The 20105-nt window shown below is 40.1% G+C and overlaps 1 protein-coding gene across 2 annotated transcripts in view; it reads right to left on the bottom strand.

Annotated features, from left to right (window-relative positions):
• Positions 1 to 14646, bottom strand: part of myom2b (myomesin 2b) — a 90066-nt gene extending 75420 nt beyond the window's left edge. The window contains exons 1-10 of one of the 2 annotated variants that reach the window (XM_084709059.1): positions 14503 to 14646; positions 13461 to 13566; positions 12105 to 12162; positions 11796 to 11950; positions 11570 to 11656; positions 9821 to 9909; positions 9650 to 9700; positions 8557 to 8721; positions 8262 to 8423; positions 7811 to 7952 (exon numbers count right to left, since the gene is read on the bottom strand). In XM_084709059.1, the coding sequence (XP_084565185.1) occupies positions 7811 to 7952; positions 8262 to 8423; positions 8557 to 8721; positions 9650 to 9700; positions 9821 to 9909; positions 11570 to 11656; positions 11796 to 11950; positions 12105 to 12162; positions 13461 to 13546 (995 nt within the window). In that variant the 5' untranslated portion in view covers positions 13547 to 13566; positions 14503 to 14646. The remainder of the gene's footprint in view (positions 1 to 7810; positions 7953 to 8261; positions 8424 to 8556; positions 8722 to 9649; positions 9701 to 9820; positions 9910 to 11569; positions 11657 to 11795; positions 11951 to 12104; positions 12163 to 13460; positions 13567 to 14502) is intronic. The other variant, XM_084709060.1, reaches the window with a different exon arrangement.
• Between the last annotated feature and the right edge of the window lie 5459 nt (positions 14647 to 20105).

The raw sequence follows: 20105 nt of genomic DNA, 5'->3' as shown, positions 1-20105 counted from the left end.
TGTGCTTGCTTATGTTGATTGCACATTACATTTTACAACTGATATTTCTGTATATTTTATATTAAAATGCATAGCCTACTTATTATTTATAAAGATTACATAGGATTTAAAAGCATTTACAACTCAGAATACTAAGAGTGAAGAGTAGAATGAAATATTTGTCTTCTCATTTCCCCTGCCAGGGGGAATGGTGATCAGCAACCTCATAGTTGAATCAAAACGCATATATTTGGCAGACCGGTGTTAAATTTGACCTAATTTCTATGACTTAAACGTCATTCTAAGTTTTTCCCTTCTTGTGATATTTTCAGGCATTTAGCCTACTCATATTGCATTAATTAATAAAGAACCCCCTTTTGAAGCTTATTTTAACAACGACGTTACTAGCAGTAGCTATCTCAGATGGAATCGCGATTCAAATAGTAGCTTCCATCTGCTAACTGAAAATATGTCCCCAAAACATAAATAAGCTTGACATTTATTTAGGGGAAAATCCCTCATTCATAAAAATATCAGTGGTAGCGATCAGTAACAAGGCAAAATGCGACATAGCCCTGTGTGGAAAAGCTGCCCCGGTAAATTGTACTGTACTACTACTACCACTATACTGTGTTCGTCTTGGTAGCGATTGCGTTGGTTGAATTCAGTTTAACGTTAACTACTTCCGTTGTACGGTCTAGGCTGAAATGAATTATTTTCATGAACAGATTGACAAAGTTTAGGCTGTGGCAATGGAGTTCAGGTTAGTAGTCACTAGTCAGATAGTTTCACCTATTTAAAGACTTGATTTAAGTAAGGGTAGTGCCGAACATGTGCCGCCGTTTTGTTTGACTTTCTAATGCAAACAGCTGTGGAGATGTTTTTGTTAGCTACGGTACTAGACTAGTAGTAGGCTACACCGTTGCAGTGAGCTACACTGGTTTGAAACCACAGGTCATGATAATTTCACCCACTTGTAATCTTATGTTTCTTTTGACATATAAAGTTTAGCCATAGCTGTGGCATAGAAGGCAGTAGCCTACTACTACACACTGCCAGTGAGGCTAACATCAAAACAAGACGCGGTCTCACTCAAATTCCAAGTTTTACACAAATCACAAAAATATGCTGACCCGCTGGCTATCTTCACAATAGTCATATCGTTTCCCTTTTTATTTATTTTTTGTAAAATGTACCTATAAAATTACGAAAATACTAGCTACTATGACGCTTTCTAGCATGGCTGCCGCCTAAAATACTAAGACTAGGCGGTCTCACGGGCGACCGGCAATCGTTCAAATTACAAAGACTTTCACGACCTAAATCAAAAATCCGAGATGGCAGTTTCACTCGAAATCGCTTTCTCAACAAAGTCCAATAGTTGGACTAGGATTTTTTTGGAGGGGTATTTTTCACTCATAATCCAAGCTCCAACTTGCATGCTAGAACGTCTATATCACCTTGTATCCATGCGTCGTTGCTAACGTGTGCTGACATAGTGACGTAGGCTAGTGAGTACCCTTCGTTGACAGAATGCACTTTTTTGCCACAAAAACGTTTTCACCTCCTAAACTGTGCAACGGAACGTAAATAAAAATGCAAGCAACTCATTTGCTAGCAAGACAAAACTTTTGACAGCGACATTGTCTATGTAGTCCAAATGTTGCCGGATCCTTAGGGGTGGGAAAAGAAAGAATAATAAATATATATGTGAGATAACAATGGGAGACAACGAAGGCAAGCAAACCCCAACTAACAATAACAATAGGTTTCCTCCATATGGAGGAATCCTAATAAAACACCATCATCCCCTCCAGACTGGTCTCCAAGCTTGTGGACCTGGGACTAAGCACCTCCATCTGCAAGTGGATCTTCCACTTCCTGACGGGGAGGCCACAGGTGGTGAAGATCGGTGACCGCACCTCATCCGTACTGATCACCAACACAGGCATCCCCCAGGGCTGTGTGCTCAGCCCTCTCCTGTTCTCCTTATTCACTCACGACTGTGTGGCAACGCACAGCTCCAACCTCCTTGTTAAGTTTGCTGACGACACAACCATCGTGGGCCTCATCTCTGACAATTACGAGTCAGCCTTCAGAGAGGAGGTTGACACCCTGACATCATGGTGCCAGGACAATAACTTCTCCCTCAACATCAGCAAGACCAAGGAGATGATTGTGGACTATAGGAGGCGGCAGGAGGAGGAGCATGCACCCCTACTCATCAATGGATCCGAAGTGGAGAAGGTCAGCTGCTTTAAGTTCCTCGGGGTGAACATCAGCAACAACCTCACCTGGTCTGTTCACACGGAGGTGGTCAAAGCGGCCAGTAAACGCCTCTTCTTCCTGAGGAGACTGAAGAAGTTTGGTATAAACTCAGTCATCCTCACTAACTTTTACAGATGCACTATAGAGAGCATTCTGACTGGGTGCATTACAGTGTGGTATGGGAGCTGCACAGACAGGCACCGCAAGGCCCTACGAAGTGTAGTCCGTCCTGCTGAGTTCATCAGCAGCAGGAAGCTCCCAGCCCTACAGGGGGGTATTCGTCGTAGCTCGCTAAGCAGTTTAGCGAGCTAATTCAAATTTTCAGGCTAAGATAAAACACGCCCCTCTTTTTGGTTTGTGGAAGCAAGTTTAAATAAATCACCATAGTAACATATCAATTAGCACTAACCTGCTCCAGAGCAGGCTAACGTAAGTGTATCTGGATAAGCTTGCCACACCCCCGGAAAATAATTGGCAGCTCCCTGTTTGAGAGACCCAGCTGACCAAGGAGATATATTCTAGTTCGATTAGCTTTCCATACCATTACCAATAGAGTTCTTTGCGATCGCCAAGATCCTTTATTTCACACGGATGAGTTCTTGTTTGAGCGATATCAATTCAGCCGACAAGGATTATTTGCAAGACCTTCTCGGGCCGTAGGCTACATTGCAAATATCACACAAAGTTTTGTGCTTTATAAGCTTATGCTGCTGTATGTGAATATGTAACGCAATGTCTTAAGAAATGTATCATCTGTTGTGCCTGTGCTTTTTATGTTTCACTGTGGGAGAGTGGAAAACGTCATAGATTCCTTTTTATATCTTGACGTGAAGAAATTGACAACAAAGCTACTTGAAACTTTTACTGTGCTTCAGACTTGAGGTTTTTTGCGTCAGGTACATTTTTATCAGTATAAGCAATGCACAAAACATTGGCAAAGCCACAGCATGCGTTGCAGTAAGAAAAGTGTACTTGGCGCTTAACCAGCTGATGAATCAGCTCATCATATTCCCTGGCCATGTCCCAGTCAATGAAATCAAAGAGGGATTTACACATAGGCCTACATGCATATACACATATATAGTGTGATATCAGGTAAAATGGGCCATCAGGTAAAGTGGGCCATTTAAGGTTTGAGGGTCCCAGCCCTGACAAGTAACGGGGGATTTGATTGCTTTATGGTTGCTATGGTGGACGGGCCAATAATTCAAACAAGACTGCACCAGAAAGCTGCATGGTAAGTAGCCTGGCATACCAAATCTAACTAAAGTATTATAAGGATGATAAATCTATAAAAAACATGCACATAAAAAACTATGCATAATATCTGTCTTGATGGCATCAATCAGAAATAATGTTGTTAGTTTGGTATATGAACATATTTTTTGAAAAAGTTATGTTTTTCTTGGTGGCCTAATTTACCTTAACCCACTGAGGTAAAATGGGCAACGTGGTTTCAGCTAAAATGCACACATACAAATGTGTTGGAGTGTGAGGGTGTGTGTGTCACACCATGACCCCCCCAACAGAAATAATGGTAGTAGATATTTGATGTACAGTGAGTATGGCGAACAAGAAGGAAGCGAGAGGAGAGAGGGAGAAGGAAAGGGAGAGAAAAGAGAGGAGGAGCAAGGACCAGAGAGGAAAAGATACAAAGATAAAACAAGGGATGGAAAGGAAGGCCAAACAATTACAATCTGTGGAAAGAGGAGAGGATGAAGGGGGTCTTAGATGAATACAGGGAGGGAGAGAAGAAAGGAATTACAGTGAGTGTGCACCTCTTATCAAGAGCATGGGGTGTGCCGCGATCCACACTGCAAAAACGCATCAGTGGAAAGGTGACTGGCAGTGAACATGTGTCAGGGCGGAAGCCCTATTTTCCACAGGAGGTGGACAGGGAGCTTGCTGCCACCTTCAACACATTGGCGCAGAGGGGGTTTCCCTTCACAAAACGTGATGTCCAGCAAGTGGCCTTTGATTTTGCAGCCAAGAACAACATATCTGGTTTCTTCAAGACAGCAGGGAGGGCCGGATATTACTGGTTTAAGAACTTTCTAAAGCACAACCCAGAGCTTGGGATGCACAAGCCAGAGGTCCTGTCTGCAGCACGGGCTGCTGGACTCAACAAAGAGGTGGTTAGCCAGTGGTTTAACCAGTATGAGAGCCTTTTGGTTGAGCTGGGTATTGAGGGCACACCGTCACATATATATGGAACTGTGACGAGTCTTGGCTTCAGGATCATTTTTTTATTATGGCACATATGAATATGTTTGTTTAATGCAGTTTAAATGTTATGTGGCTGTATAAGCAACTGTGTTTTAAAAATAAAATTGATGATAAATTACTATTTCCCTTTGCAGTTTCACTGGCCCATTTTACCTGAACAGCTGGTCCATTTGACCTGAAACTGCTCGTGCAAAAAAAGTTGGCACAGCTGATGTTTCAAGAACTGTAGGGCCTAAATTATTATATTTTATTACATCATTTCAACAACAAAAAATCAAAAACTGTCATAAGTAATCATAAAAACACATGGAAAAGGCATATATGGTATTGTATTGTTGTCCCAAGGATTTACCAAAAAGTGGGCCATTTTACCTGATATCACCCTACATATATCGTCATAAGTGTCTATGAATTTGTAGCAATTAGATACTCTTTGGCCTTGTTTTTATACTTATTCTGAAAGAGTTGATATCATTATTTTCGCAAGCAAGATCTAATTCGGAGATTAATTTCCATTAAGCCTACTGCCAGCAGGCACATTTAAAGAAATGTGATCTGATTGATTGGGGTAATAAGGCACTAAAGATGAGCCTATACATTTGACCAAAATACGCATTTAGTTTATCGGCAATTTTTTTGCCAAGATGCCTGTCTTGCTCTGGCAGCGGTGGTGGTGTTTGACTTAGCAAAGATAATATGCTTATTGTCTTCGTAGAGACTCATTATAATAGTTTGCTCAGATGGCGAGAATATCACCGCTCTCTATTTCGTCTTTTCCGCCATTATACCGTTAGAAAATCACGGTTTTGATGATCGACCTTTCCTGCCTTTTGAAGTAGGACGTGCTCGTGCACTTGCCCTGATAAGTTTAGCCTGATTGAAATTAACCACATGATTTGGATGCGGATCAGCCGTCGACGAACCGATATTTGCGGTTTTAAGTTAGCTCACTAATGTTAACGGGCTAAAGGGACAAATGATTAACTTAGCTTCAACCCTTACGACAAACGGGCCCCAGGACATTCCCAGCCCTACAGGACACCTACCAAACACGCTGCCTCAGGAAAGGATGGCAGGATTCTAACAGACTGTTACCACCCTTCCTTCAGTCTCTTTACCCCGTTGCCGTCTCGCAGGCGTTACCGCAGCATCCGGTCATGCACACGCAGACTGGACAACAGTTTCTACCCAAGGGTCATCAGGCTTCTGAATGGACATTGATATGGCCACTGACACACTTCACACTAGTCACTTTAAACACTGTCACTTTCAGCTACTGGTCGCACCAGTAACATTGCACTACTGTACCTCACTGTACTTCGCCATCAGGCTCCTGTATGGTCATTGACTTAGTCACTGATTGGCCTCTTAATTACTTACACACTGTCACTCTCAGCTGCTGGTTGCACTATCTGTAATTTTGCACTATCTGTAATTTTGCTCTATTGTACGGTACTCCACCTAGGTTAGAATACGTTATAGGTTGAATAGATTATATGTGCATTTAGGGTTAGTATAGTGGATTATTTATTGCTATCTGTATATTTAGGAAGTTTCACTTATTTAAGCTCAGCATAGATGTTAATTATGTTCTGTGTATGTTATGTTATGCCAGGTGCTTGCGTTGTCTTGTCTTAAGAATTTCAGTGCCCAGTCTGACCTTGTGTTGTTCTGTGTACCTGACAAATAAAAGACTTAAGACTTAAAACTAACAAAAACAATGGGTGCCCTAGCAGCTTCGCTGCTTGGCCTCTAATGATAAAAATAACTAACAAAAACAAAAGGTGCCCTAGCAGCTTTGCTGCTTGGCCCCCAATAATAAGTATGCAGAATAATAGTAGTGACTTTGCTTTCAGCAAACACACTAATAACTAGAAAGGGTACAATTTCTGGGGAAATAGTAGAGTGTGCTTGCTTGTGTCGGTTGCAGATGGGTCTGTTTATTATTAAACAAGCTGAACCCCCTTTGAAACAAGCTATTCTAACAACGTTGTCACCGGCAGTATTTTTTAAATGGAATCGCAATTCAAACAGTACCTGCTAACTGAAAATATGCCCTTGAACACGTAAATAAGCATGATATCTATTTAGGGGGCAATGGCTCATTCAAAAGAAGTTTGCTTAAAGCGATCATTGTCAGTAACAAAGCCAAAAGCGACCATTTGGTCTCAGTCTAGAGCCCTGCGTGGAGAAGCTGAATTGTGCTACAAGTAAGCAAGCCTTGCTGCTGTTGCTAGCCAACTTCACGTTCGTTTGAATGTGCCGTTAATAACGCGTTAACTCAATCTCACTAACGCAACAAAAAAAATAGTGCCGTTAACGCAGGTTTCTTTTTGAGCCTGGAAATCACTTGTCGTCACATCACTTTGACTGCCGACGGTAGCTGAATGATGGAGAGAGGGCTTTTAGATGGGAAGTTCCATTTCAAAAAGTTGGCTCGGTTGACAAAACTAAGGCTGTGTGTACTGATTGTCAGGCTGAGTTTAGTTATCACCGGAGTACTTCCAGCCTAAACTATCACAAGCAAAGCACACAGCTAGCAGCAGCTTTGGCAGCGTTAGCGGTAGCAGCAGCAGCGTTCGCTCCGGTAATATATGGCGGACAACACTCGCAAAAGAAGCGAGCAGCTGACTGGGTTCAACAAAATAGAAACTGTATTGTTCAATATTAAGGTCAATCTGTGGTTGCTCACGTATCTGAATGTTTGAGTGAGATTTGAATATTATGGAGCAGGATATCGTAGTAGGCGTTGTGGATGTTTATTATACAGCAGTATAGTTGGTGAGTGAATAAAACTCCCTCACAATTTAAATTGTGTTCCATCTGAACTTGTTACATGGACATTATCCTCCAGTTAGGCCTATTTTAAGTTAAATACACAATATTAATGTTATTTCAACAAAAACATATTTTATTGGGGTATAATTTTAACAGATTAAATAGATTTAATAATTTAGCAATTAATTGTGATTAATCGCGATTAATCGAAATAACGCGATTATATTATAATATTTTAATAGCTTGACAACCCTAATATTTACATTTAGTCATTTTACCAGACGCTCTTATCCAGAGCAACTTACAGTAAGTACAGGGACATTCCCCCCGAGGCAAGTAGGGTGAAGTGCTTGCCCAAGGACACAACGTCATTTTGGCACGGCCGGGAATCCAACCAACAACATTCTGATTAATAGCCCAACTCCCTAACCGCCCAGCCATCTGACCCCCATATATGTGAGAGTACAAAGGTTGTGCCCTTGCCGAGGCAAAGCACACCCAATAATAATAATACGTATGCAGAATAACAGTAGTGTCTTTGCAGTCCTCCAACTCTTACTTGTCTACGAAGTATCCAATGATAGGCCCCTCTGTAGTTGTGTTGGGGGGCTTCCAGGACACAATAACATAATCTCTGTTGGCATCGTGGATCTTGATGTCCATGGGGGCACCAGGAGCTCCCGGCACGGGGGGAGGGCCGTCTAATGGGAGCAGAAACAGAATGCCTGTTTACACAATTTTCACTATTAATATAGTTATTTTCAAATTGTTGGATAGAAATCTGAATGCTTCTTTACATTTGCATCATTAGGATTACAGACAGGACACTCCATAATAGAACGGAAATTACTTAATTTAACCCTAACCCTTGACTTATCAAAAAGCATTTTTGTCTGAGATTGATCTGCTAATATATCAGAATCAATCACATCTCCCTCAGCTGAGGTGTCTTCTTTGGACCAGGAGATCCTTTTGGTCAGAAGAATGGTAGGTTGGATGCCCAGTCCTACCTGCCACAGAGACAAAGTTGCTGTGCTCTGCAGCACCCCCTTTGGTCACCATGCGAAGAGTGTATAGACCCTCATCTTCCTTGTACAAGTGAGGAAGAGTGAGCGAGGCCACACACTGCCCCTGCTCCATCTTCACCCACTTGGAATCAAACAGACGGTGCTCTGAGTAGACAAATGAGCACGAAAAGGATGCAAATTAGGAGAAGACACAAAAAGGTGAACAATATGAGGGTTGAAGAATGGTTTTGGCTTATATTAAAATATGTGTTAGTTACTGCACACGTTGAGGTGTTACCATCTCTGAACCACTGGGCCTCGGGCTGCAGGTTAGCCAGGTTAGGACTGATTGTCATGGTGCAGGTCAGAGTGGCTGAGACTCCTTCTGTGGCAAACACTGCTCCAAAGGTCTCAAGGAAGGTAATGTTAATCTTGGTGTACTGGATCTTTGGAAGTATGGGAACTAGCAAAAGCAGAGAAGATACACACAATCAATACAATGAACCGTCAGCAGCACTACCTCATCAAGACAAACTTAGGTCTCACCCTTTCAGGACTAAGTGAGCACTAAATTGCTTATTGGAAGCAATCATAAAAATGATTAAGCTTGCGGTGTATCACTAAGCATTTGTATTTCAATGTATTGTGTAATCCAATGGTGTAGTTTTGTGGGAGGTGGGGGGGAGGTAACCCCCCCAATATTCAAACGATAACGATGTTTTAATATTATTAATGTTGTGTTATGTTACTTCAACCCCAATGTTCAAACTAAATACACATCATTGGTGTGATCTGTTCACTTTAAAATTTCAAAAAAGACCAAATGAATCCCACATTTTATGTTTTCTCAAGGAAAGGCACACAGAAATGAATAAAATGTGAATGCAATGTATATTACAATGTCTTCATATTGATGCAACATACTGGTTGAGTTTTTCTGTTGAAAGAGGGCTCTAAATACAAGGGCAGAAAATCAGTTTAGTGCTGTTTTAATGGATTTTTAGTGCAGTAAAAGCTATGAAAAAGCTAGATTAAGGAATAACTTATTACGCTATAGCCAAATCTACACAGTGCAAGATAATTTATTTTCAATCAGTTTTATCGCTCTCCTTTTCAAAAACAGACCGACACATAAAACCAACCCCTTGACTTTTCAGGCGCCATGACATACAGTATGTGTTTGTCAGACACAGAAGTTAACCAACAGTGTTTTCCTAACATGTCTTCAGGAAGCCTGATCAAGGCTCCTGTCTTTCCATCCAAATACTGTATGGCTGAGCCTGTGTCGATGAGAACCATCCTGATGTGCCTCTCTGCAGCTCCAGAAGATTTAGGTCGAGGTCAGTGGGTAGAGCTCTCAGCTAGTAGGTGTAGATGTTGGTAGGACTTACTCTGGTAAGGCAGCCATGCATACACAGATGTCTCCTCTTCTAATTTAAACCCTGTAGAAAACATATCTTATAAACACACCTGATCAAACAAGTCCTTTTCAGCGTTTCATGTTTAAGTTAAGAGCAGAGCTGAATTAACACTTTCAGACAGAAGTGTGCGTCCAGACTTACTCTTGACAATGATGGAGGCTTGTGTGGAGGCCTGGCCATGAATGTTCCCTGCTACAGCCGTGTATTGAGCAGTGTCCTGAGTTTCACACCTGTCCCCCACGGAGAAAAAATGGCACACATTTGAGATGGAAACAGTACCACATTGCTAACATATTCAACAGCAATGATTTGTCTTACTGAAGCTTACCTCAATATGTTCTTCCCTGACTTTTGCACACGCCATTCTACAACTTTTCTCGCTTCAGCTTTTGCTTCTCTCGCCGTCTATCTCCTAACATGCACTGTAAACTTTCGCTTTGATTGGAGTTTCGTGAAGTGATTTAAATAACACACGTGATTGGACACCCATCATAGTATTGAGCACTTGTCTGGGACTTTTCCAGCTGCGCTGAGCTGAGATAATTGAAAATAACAGTTGCTTCATCAGTATTTAATTTAACAATTCTGTATAAGAAACGTATCTAGGTTCAGATTGAACCTTTACTCGGCCCGGACACGGACCGAAGTCTGCAATTCGCGCACCCCCTTGTATACATGATATATGTATAAATAAAGTTTGGTAAAGCAATGCCATGAAGTTAACGTTCAATGACGATAAACTATTAAAGTATAAAATAAATGAACATGGACTGTATGGGCAATTATTTTGAAATGTACAGTTGATACTGCTAGACACCCCACTTTATAAAAACTGTATTTTGCGGTAATGTATATTCAAATTATGGACATAACATTTTTTCGGTAGCCTGCATAATTTGCAAAATACTTTTTTTCCTGAAATGGGCCATTTGTTTGGCACTAATAGCTATATTTCAAGAGTGAAACATTCTTTTTTATATTTCTTTGATTAATGGACCCAAATCTGCCATTAATAGTGTAAGCGTTTTCCCTCTACTAGCACCTCAGGCCTCTACAAGAGCTGATCAATGCTGGCCCCTGCACTGCTGAGCTGTCCTACATGGAGGACATGAATGACAAGTACTGTATGTCAAGCTGCAAGAGACGAAACACAACCTTGACTTGTTGGCTTGCCTTCAGTTACTCTCACACTCTGTCTCCTCTCTCTCCTTCTTTGTTCCTGTCTTTCGTTTATTGTCTTACCCTATCCTAGTATCCTCTCTCTGTCTTTCCCTTTCTTTATTCAATTCTCTTTCCATATCTCATTTCCTTACTCTTTATTACTTTATTTTGTCACACCTTACTGTTCAGATTTTTCACCGCAGAGGCATGTTAGAGGAATCTTAGGAAATTATTGTTTGTATGATATTACTGAATCCCTTCATTTGCATTAAGGAATTACAGCAGTTTTAAGACTTGCACCCAGATTCCTTCCCAGACAGATAAGGGGGAGAGAAGGGTAAAATGAGTATGAGCTCAAAGCTCTTTAAGTAGCTGCAGGATCTTGTGTCACTGAAGTCAGCACTTGACCATGAACAGCTGACACTCCTGAAGATGTGGGAGTGGCCTACCACAGTGAGGGACTAAATAGGAATGAGCAGAGCTTCCCTGCCAACACAGTGGTATAGCCGCAGTCTCCTATTCAACTTACAGTACCCAGTATGAGCTATGTGTTAACTCAATATCACACTGTAATCTTCATTCAAATTCTTCTTTAATAATACAAATAGGCCATGACCCACCATGGTCTTGGATTATTTAAACAAATTGACAATATTGTGTATTATTCTATCTAGATCAATTAGGTAAAATAATCATCTACAAATACAGCATTCATAGAATAACACTTACTTAAAAATCTCCAAAGTGTGGCTTCCAGCTTTTTCACCAACAACATATTTTCCTGATGCGTTATCCAAGATGATGCCATCTTTATACCTGGTGGGAGACAAGTAGAAAGGACACACTCTAAGACACATAATGACTGAAACAATGTTACCACTTGATAGAAAAGACAATGCTTCTTGCTGTAAATAGTTATGTGACAACATTATAGCCAATATTAACTATTGCTGACCATTTTACCACAGGTGTGGGGTATCCTTCCACAGTGCAGAACAGTTTTATAGGTGTGTTCTCAAACACAGTGTGTGAACGGAGTCGGACCACAAACTTAGGGCCCCTGATCATGGACTCCTCACGAATGTACTTCTCAACCATCTTCTTCCTCACCTGGGAAACAAGGTTTATGAACATAAAGATTTACCACCCTGAGAAGGAATGCTGCTTAACCCATCAACTTGAGTAACTGACACACAGATGGACAAGTATACTCAAAGTCAAGTAGACATATAAACAACAAGTCACAAATGGTTCTAGACCTTACCACTCCTTGGATTCGTTTCTCTGCTTTGTACTGGTAATCGTCTTCCACCACCTCAGAGCTACAGAAACAAAGAACATACTGTTACTCTCACGTGTGAAACAGGAAATTGTTTTACAGTGCACCATTTTATCATTCCTAAATAGCATAATTGGATATGTTAAATCACTACACTCTGGCTTTAGTTAGCCTGAAACCGCATGAGTATTGTTACTGAAGCAGATGCAACTAGTATAAATCATATCATATCGTATCATCATGGTGAAAAGTTGAGCAACACAAACTCATCAGCCTGTACGATTAAGCCTCATGGTGTGGCATGGCAACACAAATGTTCAGGATTTTAATGTTCAGGTCAAACTTTCTGGTATGTCGACAGGTAAAGTACATGTAGTATTACAGCACAGATCAGGGCCTACAGTACAATGCAACCAGTGCAGCTAATGCTCATCATTTCTGCATACATGGAGATTAGAGTCGATGAATCATCATGAATTTGTATCAATAGAAGCGGCTGGAAATTTGTCAGGAGAAAAACTATTCTGTCGACAGTTATAGAACAGTAGAATAGTGTGAATAATGGAAGACAGAAACTAGGCTCTTCTCTTTTGACACTGTATGGAACACCCACCACAGTATATTACCCTGAATTTGAGATTTGATTGTGCAGTTCAGAGGATGACACAAAACAATGAATCTGTTTGTGCCTGGCACTGCTTATATTAGTTTTGTATTATAGTATAATCAGAACTAATATAAGTAATTTTGAAAGTAATTGTGTACTACTAGCATAATTAAATTACAAGTGTGTTAATAACTGCAATTTTTCTAGAATGCTAATCAGATAGACTGAGTACAGGTAAACACTGCAAAATTAGAATGTATTCATTAAGAGGAGACTATTCATTGCTTAAGAGATTTTTTAAGAATTAAATGTTTGTGTGGATTCTAATGGTACTGGTGACCATAGTAAAGTGAGACAGGCAATTAGCAGGGAGGATGTAGATGTAAGATTGGGTGATGGAACAGGCAAGTTAGGCTATTAAAGAGTTATAATTTAGAGTTAACTAGAACACACTGGCAGCCATTTGAAACGTTTACTGGAACAGATCTACTTTGACTGTTGCACCAGTTTTTTCAGTCAGGGTATAAAAACCAACACTGAAGAAGAAATCTGAAGAGATCTGAATTTAGATTTGAATTAATTGTTTTGTTGTTTTTTAAGGCCTTGCTTTAAAGTGCTTTAGTTGGTGCTTTTTTCCCGCTCTGCAGGTAATAGTGTGTAAATCTGTCCGGCACTCTTGACTTCTGGAATGTTTCAGACATGGCCTGTATCTGGTGAGTACCTAAACACCTTACCTTGAGTACTCCTTGACCACATACGGGCTCTGAGTATCGTGGTAGTCATGGCTGAAGTGCTTGTGTCTGTAGACGGTTGCAGCCATAGTTGATTACTTTTACTGACCTGTGAGTCAAACCAGACACACTGTACCTCACATTGGCAACAGTAAAAGTGTAGTGGACGTGGTTTGGAGTCACAATATAATAATGAGGTAGCTTGCCATTGTAGATGGGCATGAGGCGCATGTGCCTGTTCTGTTTGCCCAATGCTGACTCTTAAAACTCTCCATAGGTTTACAATAAAGGCTACGGGATTGTGGAGTCTTTATTCCACACTCCATTATGCCTGGGTTTAGAGTTGAGGGCAGATTAGTGGTCAAAGAAATCATCCACAAAGTTTCAGTTACAACTTCAGAATTAAACTTGTCTGGAAATAGAGTCTATAGAGAGAATATTTCAATAAGTATCAGGATCCTGTGCATGGCTTTAGTGTGGTGAATATATTTAATCTTCATCTTTTTCACTTGAAGCTGGCAGCATTCCATGTGAGCCAGATTATTTTACAACCCATATATTACAGCAGCACAAAATATATCCCATGACATGTAATAAAAAATAAACCAAATGTATATATATATATATATATATCGTTGTTGGTCACCAAGTAAAAAAGAGTATTTTAATATTTGTTTTAAATGTAAATCTCACCATCTATATGGGTATGTTTCAATTGTAAAATGTCTTACATCAGCCTGGCAGGCATTGTAAATATCAGCAGCTGACACTTTAACTCCGCAGCAGAACCATAACAGATTTTACTCTCATACTCACTTACCTGAAAAATCTATATAATCCCGCTGTTTCTATCAAATATGGATTGTACAAATAGGGATTAAGATGGAACCGAGCAAGCCTAACAACTGAATTATTTTCTGTAAAGATTTCCAATGATGTAGCCTAATTAAACAAAATAAATATCCTACTTGTGAAAGTGCAGACCCTCCTGTTTCACCTGTTGTGAAAATCTCGGTATGGGTGGAAGAAAAAACGGCCTACTTACCCCAAGAGAATAGCAAGGTCGTTGCAGAGGTGTGTCAACCTGAACCCTTCAGGAGTCAGTCGCTGATGAAAACAACGTTAACCCGACGGAGAGCTGCCTGCGGCTTCTGCCACCCATGTATGGCTAGGCATACGTCTAAATATAACTCACATCAACTCGAACCATCACATCTGCTTCGTTTGAGCCCTTTTGTGCTGAAGACCGAGGGTTGACGAGATTTGATCACCCCCATAGGCTAATTACACATGATGTTCCTTATTCTTGACTATAAAGGTGTGCTGAATATTAGTCGTGTTTAACTAACGTTAACTTACTTGCCTAGGCACAAAAACATTTCTGATTTAAGCCGGAGGATATTTACCACAATAATGTACATCTAACACTGGCATTATTCAAGTATTCAAATTGTTGTTGTGCACTCTCTATATGAAGATAGCCTACCTTGGTAACTAAACACCAAAATCTGACGTTAAGCCCCTTGTTAAGTAATAACTCCTCATTCATGGGGCTAAACTAATCAATCCTAATCTTGATTCTGATAAATCTTTGCAAAAGTGTTTTGCAAAAATTTCGTTGTAAATGCCTACTCTTCTTGGCCCCCACAGGTTGAAAAGTTTTTAAGAAATGTGTGATGCAAGAGGGCCTTTATGAGGCAGGCTATGATAGACTCATTGGCAGTATTAATGTAGCGATCATTTCTAGCATTTCAGGAATATTTATGATTTTAAAAAATCCCCCACCCACAACTTTTAACTGGAAAGCATTTTCGATGATATAAAGGGGCAGCCTATGGCAGAGAATGGGGGTGTGTTGTTACTCTTTAAGACGTGGTTAAGAATGTTCTGATCCCCAAGTGAAATGTGAAATTCAACCAGGCACTATTTTTAACAAGCTGGTTTGGTACACAAATAGCCTACAGCAGTGGTATTCCAGATTACATAATTTTCTACACAGGGCTGGACTGGCCATCTGGTATTACAGGGCATTTTCTCAGTGGGCCGACGCATTTTTGGGCCAAATCGCCAATATAATTTATTGGCTTTTTTTTGTTGTTGGTCAGGCCAGCCCATAGAGACGGCCCTTTGGTTAATTTTCTTTATTGGCACTGGCTTGTCCAAATCAAATCCAGGAACCTCCTTCTTCTGATTCATAATATCGCCTCCCGCAGGCCCTGAGACACAAGATGTTGGCTAATGCGTATGCTGGCTTAGCATTGTTCAAATTAAGCATAGCTAAAATGGAGAAACGACCACCAAAGTGCAAGGGAGGTGCAGAAAAGTTAAGGGAGAAAAATATTTTTTTAAATCTACAGGCGAATGTCACAAAATGTGCCCAAAAGAATTTTGTTTGGGGGGGCTTTAACTGCTTCATCATCAGCTTTACCTGTTGAGGAAGACGGAGAGGTAGCTGGATCAGAGAGGCAGAAACATACAGACAGGGTCAGGGAAGAAGCCGAGGAGAAGGAGAGTGACCATGACAGGGCCATGGGAGCGAGTGAGGAAAAGATGGAAGACAGAGTAATTGAGGACATGGTAAGGAGTAGGCAAATTAACAGGGAAGGAAGGGAGACTGTGTGTGTGTTTGTATAGTATCTGTATAGTATTTAGCAGACACTTTTGTCCAAGGCGACAAAATATTAATCTTACAAGAATTAAAATTAACACTAAACTGTTTAAAAAGTTGCTAAGCCAATATTAAGCAACATTTTAATAATAACAATACAATATCAAATATCAATATGTATATATTTTTTTATACCATAAATATACAAATCATAGCTAAGAATTAATAAATTATTTAGGTGTAAGATCAACAGATAAGCCTTGAGACCCTTCTTGAAAGATCCAAAACTATCACATGAACGCAGAACACTAGGCAACTCATTTTATAGAATGCGCGCAAATTTTAACGGACTGTCTGCAGGGAATGTGTCTGACCAGTCACTGTGGGTGTGGTCCGCCTGGTCCCAAAATCCCAGGGCCGATTTTTTGTCCCAGTCCAGCCCTGTTTCCATATGAAGAAATGTATGTTTAAAATGATGCTATACAATGTCTACTAATTATAAAATATCAGACCTATAAACTGTAAAATTGTATATCTGAAAAAACTGTGTAAATTATTGTGGTAAAGTTGGTTTGAAGATTGATAGTCAACAGACATTCAGACGCCCAGTATTGTGTTATTTTAACCGTTTAAAACCACTATGACCGGCCGTTAGGCCAATGCTTTTGCTGCCTCAACAACGCATGTGTTTAGGGACCATCAACTAATTACAAATGTAGAATTTCAACAGTCAATAGATTTTCAACAACATGAACTATGAGCATCAAAATAATGTTAAACTATTCAAGATGTATGCATTCATGCTACACAGCCTTTAGTTTGTCCATTTTTATCTCACATTATTTTCAGTGAATTTTTGAAGATTTCAAACTTTTATCAAACACAATTTTAGAAGAATTTATGAAAGATTGAAACGTCAATAGCTTTTTGGTCATGTGACCTATATACCTCAAATTCATTTCAGAGTGTTCACTGACTATGCATACATGTTGCACAGCCTTTGTCCATTTCTATCTCACATTATCTTCAGTGAATTTTTGAATATTTCAAACTTCTATAGTTTTTTGGTCATGTGACCTATAATCCTAAAATTACTTTGAGATTATTCTCTGACTATGCATACATGTTGCGCAGCCTTTAGTTTGTTCATTTTCATCTCACACAGTTTTAGAATTTTTTTTCAATGTTTCAAATTTCAATTGCTTTTTGGTCATGTGACATTTCAGCCCTGTTTAATTGCTAACAAAGTATCAAATCAAATGTATTTGTATAGCCCTTTTTACACGCAAGCATGTCACAGAGGGCTTCACATACGCCCATAGAACTGCCCCTCAACCAACCTAAACCCTCAAGGAAGACAAGGAAAAACTCCCAACGGGAGAAAAAATTGAAGAAACCTTGGGAGGAGCAATTCAGAGAGGGATCCCCTCCTCCAGAGACGGTTGGTAAGAGAGAGGAGCAGAACACAAGCTAAACATAGTCATACAATGTCAATGGGTTTTGAAACACCAAAATCCATTGTTCGGCTTTATAGACATTGGATGGGACCGGTGTTGGCCGTCATGGAGACTGGGTTCCGGTTGACGACCGGGTCCAGCATTGGTAGACCGACGACCAGGCAGGTCTTGACAGCTCAAACCAGACAGAGAGGAGGGGGGGGGGGGACAGAGAGAGGAGAGCAGGGATTAGAGAATGCCAGGCACAGCTAACAGTTACAGTCGTAATAGAATGAGATCCCCACTGGTCAAGTGTGGACTAGTGCAGCAATTTAACAAAGCTAAGAGGGTATTGGAATGTAATGTCGTTTTCCATTTGGGGGAGCGTGTTTTTGTATTGGGGGGAGGTGATCAAGTCATCCGATTTGGGGGGAGTTGACTCATATTCTGGGGGAGTGTTTTCATTTGGGGGATGTACTCATATTAGGGGGTGTCATTTGCACTTCAGGGCCACCGTAGAATAAGGATGAAAACAACCAGTCCCCCGTTGTCTCCAACAAGTAAACTATAACAATAACAATATAGAGCAACGGAACTATAACAGTAACAATATACATTAACAGGTTTACTTTATCTGTAACATCTAAATGGGCAGTGTGAACATAAGTAAAATTACAATTTAAAAGTTACATGTGATACACACATAGGCAAACGCACACCTCAGGTTTACTTAGAAAGTACACGCATACTAACCTCTAACAAGCATAGAATTGGCTAAACAAGAACGTTTGTAGTCTAGTTTTAAATGTCGAAACAGTATCAGCTTCCTTAATTGAGACAGGTAATTTCTTCCAGAGAAGAGGTGCTCTATATGAGAACGCCCTACCTCCACCAGTTTTTTTCTTAATTTTGGGTATTACCAGATAGCCGGTATCTTGAGATCTTAGAGTCCTTGTGGGGCAATAGGGTGCAAGGAGACCGGAGAGGTACAGTGGTGCCAATCCATGCAGAGATTTGTAAGTTAGTAATAAAACTTTGAAATCAGCTCTGGCTTGGATAGGGAGCCAGTGTAAAGAGATAAGAGTAGATGTTATATGATCAAACCTTCTTGTTTTGGTCAATAGTCTAGCGGCAGCATTTTGTACCCGCTGTACATTTTTCAAGTAGGTAGTTGGGAGGCCAGAGAACAACACATTGCAGTAGTCCAATCGAACGTTAAAAAAGCATGTATTAGTTTTTCAGCATCATCCTTTGAGAGGAATTTTCGTATTTTGGCAATATTTCATAGATGGAAAAATGCGGTTCTGGTGATTTGTTTAATATGGTACTCAAACGAAAGGTCTGGGTCCAATGTTACTCGTAAATTTTTTACCAGCTGGCTTTGAGATACTTTGACGCCGGATAAGTCTAAGGTCAGATTGCATACATTATTTCTGTATTTTTTAGGGACGAAAATTTGAACCTCGGTTTTATCCGAATTAAGAAGAAGGAAATTTGCTGTCATCCAAGTTCTCAACCCGGAAACACATTTTTCCATAGCATGTGGAAATTCTCCAGGCTTTATGGACATGTATAGCTGAGTATCATCTGCATAACAGTGAAAATTTACCCCAGAGCTTCTAATTATGTTTCCTAAAGGCAACATATAGAGTGAAAATAACAGAGGGCCTAGAATTGAACCCTATGGTACTCAGTATTTTACAGTGGAGCTCCTGGATGAGCAGCCATCATAGTGGACATATTGTGATCTATCAGATAGATAGGATCTAAACCACTGAAGTGAAGTACCAGAAATCCCAACATAGTTCTCCATACGCTCCAGGAGAATCTCATGATCCACAGTGTCAAATGCTGCACTTAGGTCTAGAAGAACCAGAACAGAGATAGAGCCCGCGTCAGAGGCTAATAATAGATCATTGACTACCTTAGCTAATGCAGTTTCAGTGCTGTGGTGAAGAAGACATCCAGACTGGAGAGGTTCATAAAGCTGATTTGAGGAGAAGTGCTCAGTGAGCTGTTGTGCAGGGTGGGAAATTAACTTTTTTGCCACATGGCAGGTGGATGCCAAATTTTACCATCCACTTTTATTTTTTACCTGCCACTTTTTTCCAGAAATCAAATTTATAAAAGATAATGCACTAGCATATTTTGAATTGCTCTAATAGGCCTACATTCTTTTTCATTATTAAAATTGGAGATTGGCAAATGGAAATGTACTATATAAGTAAATGTACCTTGCCTTAATGGTGAACAAAACAGACTGCCTCTTGTGTGACCGACTATCTAAAACAAAAGACTGTTTCTGATCAAAATAGAAGTAAACTAAATAAAACATTTGATCAGACAGTTAAAGGTCTACATGTTTAATGTACAAAACAAAAAAAACATAAAAAAACATCTGTAGTGTGAAATAGTTTCCATCTTTTGACATGTTACATTTCTTTAAATTTACATTTCTTTATTTTAAGTGCAAACAGATTGCGTTCAGATATCAATTAATTCATAACTCATCTCTCAGTAAAATAATAAAGTGTCACTTTAGTCTTGTTCAGAGTCATCCTCCTCCTCAGACGTTTCACTGTCATCTTCAAGTTGGGTCTTCCT

This window comes from Hypomesus nipponensis, chromosome 11 (assembly GCF_054491055.1).
Source record: "Hypomesus nipponensis isolate SF chromosome 11, ASM5449105v1, whole genome shotgun sequence".
NCBI classification, from domain to species: Eukaryota; Metazoa; Chordata; class Actinopteri; order Osmeriformes; family Osmeridae; genus Hypomesus; species Hypomesus nipponensis.
This window is presented reverse-complemented; position numbering and strand designations above follow the sequence as displayed.